The sequence below is a fragment of the Dipodomys ordii genome, unplaced genomic scaffold, assembly GCF_000151885.1.
Source record: "Dipodomys ordii isolate 6190 unplaced genomic scaffold, Dord_2.0 Scaffold4, whole genome shotgun sequence".
Classification (NCBI taxonomy): Eukaryota; Metazoa; Chordata; class Mammalia; order Rodentia; family Heteromyidae; genus Dipodomys; species Dipodomys ordii.
In genome coordinates, this window is record NW_012267220.1 from 31,507,058 (window position 1) to 31,519,971 (window position 12,914).

General features: G+C 36.8%; 1 protein-coding gene across 1 annotated transcript in view; it reads left to right on the forward strand.

Annotated features, from left to right (window-relative positions):
- The window catches only part of Kcnu1 (potassium channel, subfamily U, member 1), a 171,084-nt gene extending 166,861 nt beyond the window's left edge, over positions 1–4,223 (forward strand). The window contains exons 24-25 of the mRNA XM_013024211.1: positions 1,147–1,271; positions 3,848–4,223. Coding sequence (XP_012879665.1) covers positions 1,147–1,271; positions 3,848–4,223 — 501 coding nt within the window. The remainder of the gene's footprint in view (positions 1–1,146; positions 1,272–3,847) is intronic.
- The last annotated feature ends 8,691 nt before the right edge of the window (positions 4,224–12,914 follow it).

The following is a 12,914-nucleotide window of genomic DNA, read 5'->3' on the forward strand; positions in this document are numbered from 1 at the left end:
GAGGAGGAGGAGGAGGAGGAGGAGGAGGAGGAGGAAGAAGAAGAAGAAGAAGAAGAAGAAGAAGAAGACTACCACCACAGAAAGCAAGGGCTTACCTGAGACTTTGATATCAACCCTATCATAGCAAAGTCCAACTAAGACAACCAGACTTAGCGTTTGGTAAGGCTCAGTGTGTGCAATTCTAAAGAAATCTGTTTGGGTCAACTCAATCAGACAGAGGTCTGTGATGGGATCATAGTCATAGAACCTCAGTGGGCTACCCAATTGAAAACATTTAAGTTTTCTTATCCAGGTGAGCTGCTGAGCTGCTGAGCTGTAGATCATAGCAAGGGCAAAGATAGCAATTCTGGAAAATTGCAATTCTGTATATTTGGGAATCAGTATCTATTTGGCTCAGCTCTGATTGATACTGTGTACATCTCTCTGGTGTTATCCTTAGGTACAGACCTTGACAAGTAAAGATCTTCTGTTGGTTCAGAGGACATTAGAAGAGGCTTTTCTATAAGAAGCATGTTTTTAGACCTGTCTGTCCAGCATGTCTCCATTTGTGTTATCAAAACTTCCATTTCCTGTATTGTGTGCTTTTGAATTCCAGGTGCAAACATCCTGAAGGATCCTGAAGGATCCCTCCTAAGGAGGGATAAACTGAGCAAACTGTTCTTGTTTGATCTCTCTGAGCCTATCTGACCTTTCCACCTGCCATAGCCTTGTTGACCACAGCCTGAGTGTACAGCCAGTAATAGAGTTGAGGACAGTGTTGGTGTTAGAGTGGGATAAGAAGATGACTCCTTGGAAGTCATGTAAATTCCCAATCCATTATATGTCTCACAAACAGGATTTCATATCTTATTGCCCATCGATAGTTACCCATGGTTTCCAAAACAGAAATTGTAGTAAGAATCAATAAACATTGGCAACAACACACCTAACAGAGGATCCTGAACCAGAATAAAAGCAATGCTAGGACTAAGAGTTTCATAACCACAGTTATGTAGCTACTTTGACACTGCCACATAAATATGCTAGAATATACCATCGGGTCTTTTAGACATCTGCAAAAGATGGCAAATGACACTCGAGTAAGTGAGGGGTGTTTTGCTTTAATAAAGTGCTTAACACACCTGTGTCTTTCTCTTCTTTCCCCAGCCAAGAAGAACCTTTGGACAACTGTTTTGTGGTTCTTTAGACAATTTTGGAATCCTATGTATTGGCTTATACCGCATGATAGATGATGAAGAGAACAACCCAGAACACAGAAGGGGAGTATGCTGGTCTGGGAAGTGCTAGCTATCTCACCAAATATAATAACCAAAGCTACTTAATTCAGTGTGGGAGAGAAACCTACAGCTCAGGGCTGGCAATTGCATGGAAGATGGTGGGAATACAGATAATGATATAGGATTAAGACAGAATAAGTCTTACTATTATTGGTCCCTAACATTACCATTAAGGTCCAATTAATAGTAGAATGTAGTTTCTGTCCCCAGTACAATCTGAAACCTAGGCTTTAAATAAGAGTTCTTTTTTCTCTTTTATTCGTGTCCATGCAATTTTCTAAAGCTGAGAGATTTACTTGTTTTCTGCCGATATCATGGGTACAGATTTATTAGGTGTTTCTTTGTAGCCACTGAGTTTCACACTTATAAATCATGGGTCCCGTTTGTCTAGATTTCAATTTATTAAAAAGACATCATTTGGCCATCAGCAGGGGAAACAGGAAATGTATGTGGAGGGTATATAGACTTACACAATTGTGTAAGTCCAAGCCAAGATTCTTACAGTGGTGATAACAGCTAGTAGAGGAGAAATTAAAAATTATAGTGTGGAAATATATTGATGAAACCCATTCCAGGAAAAAAGACAAGGATGCCAAATTACTTGAGGTACAGTAGTCTCAAGTAAAAGACATAAATCTCTACTAATAAAAGGAGAAAATAACAGATGCTAAGACATTTAATTCTGAGTGAGAGGTGTAGTTAGTGGGTTTTTTTTAGTTAGCACTAAGATTTCTCAGTGCATAACACTCTGGAGAAAGGGGATGGAGCCAGCATTACGGAAAGCTGAGAAGATGGAAAAGTTTAGATGAACTGCAGAGAGGCATCAAAAGGAGGTACCCTGAGAGTTTGTGAAGCAATACTAGACTGTAACACAAAAGGACAAGGACTGAGATCCTGGTGGAGAGACATCATATTTAGAGTAAGAGAGTGAAAAAGACTGGAGGGAAGTTGTGGTTGGTCAATGATTCATGGAAGCTGAAAATACTTGAGGTGAGATAGGGAAGCTCTGGAGATGAAGATCATTGGAGGAACAGGAGGTCAGAGAAATGTACTGGAATGTTGAGTTGGTAAACCACATAGACACTTCAAGCATAAAATATGGTGGTAGTGCTGGGGTTTGAAAGGAAGTATAGAACAAGTGGCAGAGAACTAGATAAATGTGGAGGTTTATAGATAGCAATGATGAGTCAATATGGCTTCACAGAGTTCACCTCACAGACAGCTGGGGAGTAGGGAGGTACTGAAAGCAACTCCCATAAACATAAATGTTTTTTTAATATAAAATGGTATACTCACACTCTCTCTCTGCCTCTGTTTCTCTGTCTTTTTCTCAGACTAGTCTTTCTGCTTTGAAGGAAATATGTAGTGATGATAAGCATAGTTTAAAACAGAATAGGAATTATAGAGGACTCAGTAGAAAGATGATAATGGGTAGATTATCCAGTGAAGGAAGGTCAGCCATGTTTTGAGCTCTGTTTAGGCTAAGGAGGGAAGATTGGGGCTTCAGAAATGAAAGGCAGGATGGATGTCACTCATGGTTATTCTGCCTCAGTGCTTCATCATGAATACTGTTATTAGTCAACTCAGATATTAAAGATTACTGTATAACCTAAAACCTTCCAGAGGCATCTTGCTTCCTTACTAAGTCTTCCCATGTAGGCCCAGGCTCTCATTGTCCTTTAATATTATTTGACATTGACTGTTTCATTGGCCAGGCTACATTCATTGTGAAATTTGGTAGCATAAACATTAGATTAGGGTAGGACTAAACCAGGTTGAAAATACCTGGAATACATGTAATATTTTTATATGATAAAGGCTGAAGAAATGATCAAATTAAAATCATCAGTGTAATGCATATGAAAAGCAGATAAACCTGAAGTCAGAAAGGCCATTAGAAACCAGACAGTCTATCATAGATATAGTACTCATGTGTGTAATCCCAGCTTCTAAGGAGATGAAGATCAGTGACATTGTGGTTTGAGGCCAGCCCAGACAAAATCCTATCTAGACTTCATTGATCCACAATCTGAATATGGTGGCGATTTTCTATGATCACAGTTATGTTGGAGTCTGTGGGGAGGAGGATCACAGCATGAGGCTGGCCCAAGGGTGAAAAACGTAAAACCCTATCCGAAAAATAACTAAAGCCAAAGGGGGCTTGAAGCATGGCTCATGTTGTAGAGCACCTACCTATTAAGCTCAAGGCTGTAAGTTAAAATCCAAGAACCACCAAAAAAGTAAAAGGAAATTTAAAAAAAAGTAGTCAAAACCAGACTTCTTTTTCTTCTATTAATATGCAGATGATAGCAGAGGCAAAATATCATCATCATGTCTAAGGTTAGACATGGTTGATTTCAGAGGCAGGGATGAAAGAACATCTAATTCCTGCTTTAGGACTTCTATTGTGGTATGTCAGAGATTATTATTAGTCAGAAACAGAGGTAGGAAGCCAAACAAAAGCATTTCCTCTTTGTCTTAGAAAACTGATGTCTTTAGCTTAGTCATTGCCTGTATTTGCCCTGTCCAAGCTACAGATGCTCAGAATGCATGTTTGGCTTTCCTTGCAGGTTTGTGATTACCCGGCCATCAATCCAGTTTAAGCTGCTGCCCACAGACTTAGTGTTTTGTGCCATTCCTTTCAACACTGATTGTTGCAAAAAAGATAATGATGTTTCTGCAACACAAGCTCCATATGAAATTATAAATATAGCGCCATTGACATCGGAGACACAGCTAGACTTAGATCGCCCTGCAGCAACTGACCTAATGGAAGAGAAATCACTCCACATGTTCTATTCACAAGTCTATCCTTTAGAGTCAAGTACTAGCCACTTTTCTGAATCTCATCAAACAGTGCTAGGTAATAAACAGCTAGGTGAAAATGTGGAAAGTAATGGAAAGGAAAACATCCAGAAGGAAGGTACTGTGTTGACTCCAACCTAAAACTAAACCCACTCACAGTCTCCATGAGCTCCTAACCTGCCATTAATAAGGTATCTCCTGAGATGGCAAATCTGCATAAGGAAAATAAAAATGAAAGCATGCCATTTTTTGTGCCCACTGTTGGTTGTTCATCAGAAATTCCACTCTGTTTTGGTAGAGACAAAAGCTAATCTTTTTTTTTATTGTGAAAATACTGTACAGAGGGGTTACAATTACATGGGCAAGATAGTGAGTACATTTCTTATCAAGCATTGTAGCCTCCTCCTTTGTTTACCCTTCCCATCCCTTCCCATCCTCCCTCCCCCCTCACCCTAGCCTCCCCCCCAAGTTGTAAAATTCGTTTTTGACATGAGAACTTTACTTCTCATTGTTGCAACAGGTCCACCTGTATCCTTATTTAAACGACTTGTTTTTCCCCTTCCCCTCCACAAATTATAACGACATCAAATACAGTGAAAGCAGGGGTTATACTGTGGGGGAGGGACATACAAAGCAACAAAGAAATAATCTTATAATTGCGTTAGAAACAAATGCATGAAAGAAAAAAAAAACATTTAAAATACATATCTTAGGGTTCATTTTCCTAACATCACCTTATCTGACCTTTTCTGTTTGACACATACATATACTAGATATTGCAAATAAGGGAAACCATGGGACCTATGTTTCTTTGGGTTTGGCTTACTTCACTTAATATAATTTTATCCAAGTCCAAAAGGCTAATCTTATCCCCACAAGATCTTGTATGGTAAATAAATATATTGTAAATACTATAAGGAAAGTTGAGTATTGTATTTTCCTTGAACAGAATATGAGCAAGCTTGGGCTTGAGCTACATTTTAAATTCTCTGGATGGAAGACATGCTGATTGGAACTGACAGCCAATTTACTTGTTACTATGTATATGACACATAGTTGGTATTTATTACAGGCCAGATATGATTGTTCATTCCTGCTATACCAGCCACTCAGGAGGTAGAGATCAGGAGGATGGTAGCTAAAGGCCAGCCTGAGCAAAAGTTCTCAAGAGCCTGTCTCTATCAGCAGCTGATTATCATCCCAGCTACATCAGAGGCTGCAGGAAGAAGGATCTCATTCTGAGGCTGAGCCTGGAGGAGGTTGGAGGGAGACTTACCTGAGAATAACTGAAGATAAAAAAGGCTGGGGTATGACTCAAGTAATATATAGCACTTACCTAGCAAGCACCCAAATACTGCTAAAAATAAATGAATAGTATGGTATCATTTTATTTTGCGGAAGAATATCTAGGTGAAGTCAAGTGGATTGAAATAGATTATCTTTTGTATCTCTTAATTTAAGAATAGGGACATCATTGTATGACGATGATTCCAAAATAAACCAAACTACTACTTCATAAACTTTATCTTTGATTAAGACACTTTCATCTACATATTACTCTGTTAACATAATAAGCAAAAGTTCAACATAGCTAGGATATATTCCCAGTTGGTGGTCTTATAACGACAAGTTTGGTAAGCAAAGCCTTTTTGTGCTATACATACAACCTAAGTAGAAAGGAAGGGGAAGGCAAACAAGGTTTCTCATAAATAGTTGAAATGTCATCCCTTATATTATTAGCATCTGTAATGATCTGATGCTATTACCCCTATTTTACAAAGGGCAAAACTATGCCCCATACAAACACATCCAGTTACATTTGAACTTGAGATAAACAACAAATAATTCCTTGGAATAGATGTCCAAGTTACGTTTGAGTATTTTAATTGTCTTTAGTTGTACAAAGAAATTGCTATCTAACAAAACAGTTTATGAATACAGTACATCTTGATCAATGTCACCCTTTTGAATATTCTCACTCACCCCTCTGAACCGACTCTTCTTTTTTTTCTTTTGTCGGTCATGGGTCTTGAACTCTGGGCCTGCGCTGTGCCCCTCAGCTCTTCAGCTCAAGATGAGCACTCTACCACTTGAGCCACAGCGCCACTTCCGGTTTTCTAGCGGTTTATTGGAGATAAGAGTCTCAACGTCTTTCCTACCCAGGCTGGCTTTGAACCGTGATCCTTAGATCTCAGCCTCCTGAGTAGGTGTGAGCCACCAGCGTCAAGCCAAACCCACTCTGTCTTTCACTTTTCTGAAATTTTTAGGATAAGGATTGCCATTTAACAAAGCAGTTCATGCATACAATGGATCCCTTCCACATTTTCACCAACCCCTTCCCTTATTTTTTTAAATTTTATGGTGTGTACAATGAATACTTGATTGTATTCTTCTCCCTCACCTTCATCATTCATCACACCTTCATCATTCATCAATTCCTTTCCTCTTGGCCCACCCTCTACCTCTGCCTTGCAAGTACCCATTTCCTGGCACTTATTTTGATGGGCTGTGACTTAGTCTATCTAAAGAATTATACCATTTTGAAATCTCTATAGAGCCTATTATACTTCAGTTAATTCATTTGTAACTGTTTGTCCAAGTTATTGTATTTACCTAGTAAGTTAAATTAACACTGAAACTTAGTTTCTTTGACTATAGTACTTGCAGATTTATTACTTCTAAACATATGAATAAAGGAGTTTTATTAGTAACTAAATTTTACAAAAATGGGGAGTAAATTTTTTCTTAATCTTGACGGCAATTGCTAAAGACTAAGGAAATCTTCCTTCCTTCCTTCCTTCCTTCCTTCCTTCCTTCCTTCCTTCCTTCCTTCCTTCCTTTCTTCCTTTCTTTCTTCCTTCCTTTCTTTCTTTCTTTCTTTCAAGTTACCTAAGTCATCTTCATCCTGCTCCATTTTCTTAGACTGTCTTTTCATATACATTGGCAAGATAAAACTTATTGCAATTCTAAATGTGGATGTAGAGTTATTCAAACATCAAAGATTCAACTTTCTGACTTTGACTTTCAAATTCTGATAAAAATACATGATGGACTCAACCTTGGCAACTGCATTCCAATACTAAAGACTAAAAGCTGTTTGTGAGTATTGATGTGCTAGAGAGAGGAAGGTTGTTTCACAGCCAAGGAGGACATGACACTAATGTCTACTACAAAGGTAGTTTTTAATCCCCTTTTCTAATTGTATACTCTGTATATTTTATATGCATAGAAGCTTTAATGGAAGCAAAATATTCTTGAGAAAGCAATTATTGATTATCTCAAGATCCACACACAATGGCCACACACATATTATCAATCTCTTTAGTACCTCAGAATCAAATGAGTAAAAACAACACACAAATGATTTCATTTCCAACAGAGTGGTATAAATTGAATGAAAATTACTGTGCTTTCCAATATTTTATAGGAATGCATGCTAGGGATATAGCTAAGGTATAGCAAATTTGTGATCATTCATATTGCCAGTTTCAATAAATAAAATCATCAGAGTATCCCTAACTTCATTCTCTAAGTGATTCTGAAACTACAAAAATCAAACCTTTCACCTGTAAGTGGCAACACTGTAAAACTACTCCTAACACCAGATTCTTTGGTAATGTGGTCAGTGTACCATTCATAACTGTTTAATACATGTAGAACCAATATAAACACAAAGATAGCCATGTGAGGGATTTAACAGTCAATATTTAAGAATGTTTTTAGACTTTAGCAGTTTCAAAATGAGACAAAAATCCATAGCCCCATCTTCAGGAAATTTTTATGCATACATACCACAAATAAATCACCTATATGGGAAGAAAGTTGTGGATCACCTTACAATCTATCCATCTAATCATTAACATATAACTGGAAGAGAAGCAGTCATCAAAAAGGAGCCAGGGGAGCTGTTATTTCACATTGAAGAATTTTTAACTTAGACAAATTCTTACGTGTTTCTCAGCTTGTCTCACTGTGAAAGTAGAACATTGAACTGGATGATCCTAGCATTTCATCTTCACTTATTCAGTTCATGTATTTCCTTTCTAGCACTGAGTAGGCACAGTACTAGACATTGATGATTAAGCTGTGGCCCTGGAACATGCACTTGAGTTGGAAGAGGCAGAAAATAAGAAAGCAAACCAGTGTGGTTAAAGCATTGTGAATAAATCTGAGATGGGATTGGAAAGATAGGCAGGGTCTGATGAAGAAAAAAACTATACTGTAGGAAACCATTTACATTTAAATCTAACTGCACCATAGAGCTCTTTAACAATTCTAAATAATGGGTGAGTGATATGATTTGTATTTCCAATGATCATTCTGGAACTTATGGTTTCAGCAGTAGAACTAATTTAATTCAAATGGATTTTCTCTTGCTAGAAACACTGAAATGCTAGGTAAACTGTAATAAAAGAAGTTTAAAGTACACAACAGTGCTTAAAAGAAATGGAAACTCCAAGCCAGTAGCAAAATGGAAATAGTAAGCCAGAGCAGTGCTTTCTATGTAGGATTTCTTAGCCAGTAGCTGAGGTTAGAACATCAGGGGAGCCATAAGATACAGATGAGGACCAAGACCCAAATAAACTATTAGTTGAAAGGGCAAATCCATCTATGAAAGAAGATATAGACCTGCTTCACTGTCCCAAAAGAGAACAAGAAAATCTACCGTAGCAATCTGGGTATGAAAAGCATTCATCATCAGAAATTAGATCCCCAAGTTCATATCATATGCATTTATAGTTACATCATGTGTGGCATAAATTCAAAGTAGAGGAAGTAAATAATGAAGAACAAATCTGATTATAGGCCAGTAACCTGCTGAGTAACTAAGGAATAATCTTTCACAGAGAAGATTTCTATAACTCAGCCAAAGCTGATTTCTATGCTTACAGGATTCATCACAACAGAAGTAAATTTGAAACTCAAGAAAAAAGGAAAAATAGACAATGTAGCCTAGTGTAATTTGTATAAATAAATATATGCATATAAATAAATAAAAATGTCATGAGGGAATTATCCTCTTGCAGGAGAGACAGGAGACAAACAAGGGTTGGTATGACTCTAGACTGTGGATACTAGAGCAATCTGAAAAAGATCACAATATGTTCAATATGACAAAAATGGTTAAAATATGATAAAGAAAATAGAAGCTGTGAAAAAATAAGCAAGAGCCAGGCGCTGGTGGCGCACGCCTGTAATCCTAGCTACTGAGAAGGCTGAGATCTGAGGATCACAGTTCAAAGCCAGCCTGAGCAAGAAAATCTGTGAGACTCTTATCTCCAATAAACCACTCAAAAACCAGAAGTGGCTCTGTGGCTCAAACAGTAGAGTGCTTGCCTTGAGCTGAAGAGCCCAGGGACAGCGCCCAAGCCCAGAGTTCAAGCCCCCCAACCACCAAAAAATAAAAACAAAAAAACAAAAAAAGAAAAAATGAGCAAGAAAAACAATCAAAGCTTTCAGAGAGTTAAAAATTCAATGTGTAAATTAAATTATAAAAATAGATAAGATGTCAACAAGGTATATAAAATTCAGGAAATAGAAATAAATAAATATAAAATATGAAAGACATTAAAAACCATGTAGAGAGAATGAAAATGCAAATATGCAAATACTTAATCTCCATACAGTGAGAATAAGGGAACTGAAAAACCCTATTTTTATAATTGATAGAATACAAGATTCATAAGATTAAAGAAGTCCAATGAGTCGTGAGCAGGAAAGTTAAATTTACCTGCACATTTCCCCATATTTGTATCTAGAAAAATTAGGTTTCCTACCAGAGATTATGAGACAAAAAAATAATAATCAGGGTCTTGTAACAACAAGATGTTGAGGGAATCATAACAGAAGATGTAAAAGTGGATATGCTATACTATCTAAACTAGCTGATCAATAGTTTAACAGACAGAATATATAGTAGAGATGTCTCTGAAAAAACTCATAAAGGACATATTTCAGTAGAAGCAGAATGAACTCCAAAATATTGATAAAAATATAACAACAATGATGAGAAAAGAATTATAGATTATTGTAAGTAGGTATCATTTTTAATAGTAATACCAATAAGATGAGATAAAACAAACATTAAAAATGACAAAAATATGAAAGAACAAGTTTACATTCTGCCAACAATGTACTAGGATTCCCTTTTGACCACATCCTTACCAGAGCCTATTATAATTTGTTTTGTTGATAATGGCCAGTCTAACTGAGGTGAGGGAAAATCTCAATGTTGTTTTAATTTGCCTTTTCTTTATGGCCAGAGATGTTGAGCATTTCCTTATGTGTCTATTGGCCTTTTCTACTTTTTTCAGCTAATTAGCCCACTTATTGAGTTGTCGGGTTTAGAGGGTTTATTGTTTTTAAGTTTTCTGTGTACTCTGGATATTAGACCAGTTTCTGATGTGTAGCTAGAAAAAAAAAATCTCCCATTCCGTAGGCTGTCTTTTTGGCTTGTTGGCTATGTCCTTTGCCCTGCAGAAACTTTCTAATTTGATGCAGTCCCACTTACCAAGTCTTTCTTTAATTTACTGTGCTTCTGGATCTTTATCAGAAAATTTCTGTCTGTGTCCAAGAGCCCTATTGTTTCCTCTACACTTTCCTATAATAATTTCAAATATTACAGTAAAGTTGTTAATCCATTTTGAGTTGATGCTGGTTCAAGGTGATAAATAATGATCTAGTTTCAGTTTTCTGTATGTGGATATCCAAGTTACTAGCATGATTTGTTGAAGAGTCTTTCTTCCAGTCTATATTTCTCTTTTTTAAATTTTTTTAAATTTTATTTTATTTTTTGTGCAGTCTATGTTTCTCTTATTGAAGGTTAAATGCCTATAGGTCTATGCACTTATTTCTGAGTCTTTATTCCCTTCCATTGGTCTGCAAGCCTATTTTTGTGCCAATGCCAAGTTATTTTCATTACTATGGCTCTAAGGAGTTCAAGAAAATTGAACAAAGAACTACCCTATCTTCTCATAATTCCACTCCTGGCATTTACCCAAGAGATTACAAACTAGAATACAGTAAAGCTACCATCATAATCATGTTTATTGCAGCACTATTCACCACAGTCAACGTAGGGAATCATCACAGATGCCCCTGAATAGACAAATAGATCAAGAAAATATTTATATATATATATATATATATATATATACACACACAATGGAAGATTGATATTGTATCATTTGTAAAGAAATGGAATGACTTGGAAAAATTATCTTAAATGAAGTAAGTCAGACCCAGAGAAATAAAGGATCCATATTTCCCCTTGTATGTGAAAGCTAGATTCAGATTATAAACTCATAAGACATTGGATGGTATGCAAGTGTATTCAAATGCATTAACTGAAATATCGTATTCAAGGAAGGCAATTCCTTAGGAAACCAAAATCAAGGTTCAGCAAAAAGCACCAGGAAATGGGTACTTGAAAGGAGTAGGGGGTCAGGAGGAAGGGGTAGATGAATGAGGAGGAGAAAGGGGAAAATATAGACAAAAAGTCAATGTATAGCCTTCCAAATTAAGAAGAATGAGGGAAGAGGTAGGTAGGGATGAGATGAGTGGGAAATTAGAAAGAAGTGACATTGATCAAGATATATTGTATTCATTAACTGCATTGTTAAATGGCAACTCCTTTGTACAACTACTTAAAGATAACTTTAAAAATGGAAATTTTTGAAAAGGAAAAATCTAAAAAATGATCAAGAAAATTGTATATTTAGATCGATATACATAAACATATATGAAGGATTGTATATATGTATATATTACATATACATAGACATATACATATATATCATCTCCAGTCACCAGAGAAGTATACATCAAAACCACAAGGCATCACCTCACTTCTTCTACTCTCAAAAAGGGAAAACAAGAGTGGTTGAATAAGTTTACACTCCCACCAATGATGCAGTAGGGTTCCCTTTTGCCCATGTCCCCTCCAGCATCTGTTGCTGTTAGATTTCTTGATTATAGCCATTCTAACTGGGATGAGGTGGAATCTCAGCATTGTCTTGATTTGAATTTCTTTTATGGCTAGGGAGGTTGAGCATTCCTTCATGTGTCTATTGGCCATTCTTATTTTCTCTTCAGAGAAGTCTCTCTTTAAGTCTTTAGCCCATTTGTTAATCAGGCAGTTGTTTCTTTGAGGATTTGTTGTTGGGGGATTTAGTTTTTTTAGTTCTAAGTATATTTTAGATATGAGACTCTTGGGCTTTCTGTTGATCTTGCTAGGTATGTCCTTTGCCTTGCAGAAGCTCTCTCAAAAGACTCCACATAGAACTCCTTTATGACCCTGCAATCCCACTGTGGGGCATTTATTTAAAGGATCACAAACAAGGTCATACCAAAGCTACCAGCACAGCTATGTTGATTGCAGCATTATTTACCATAGGTAAGTTATGGAACCAATGCAGATGCCTCTCAGTAGATGAATGGATGAAGAAAATGTGAATGGATCAAGAAATGGACCTTTTCCTAGCAAATATTGACATGCCAAAACTAAACCAAGATGAGTTAAACTATCTTAACAGGCCCATATCAAGCATTGAAATAGAAACAGCAATAAGAGACCCCCCAGTGAAGAAAAGTCCAGGACCAGATGGTTTTACAGCGGAATTCTACAAGGCCTTCAAAGCAGAGCTCACACCAATACTCCTCCAACTCTTCAAGGAAATTGAAAGAGAAAACTCACTACCGAACAAATTCTATGAAGCCATCATAACCCTCATCTGAAAACCAGGCAGGGACTCACCAAAGAAAGAGAACTATAGACCAATTTCTTTGATGAACATTGATGCAAAACTTCTCAACAAAATTTTGGCCAATCGA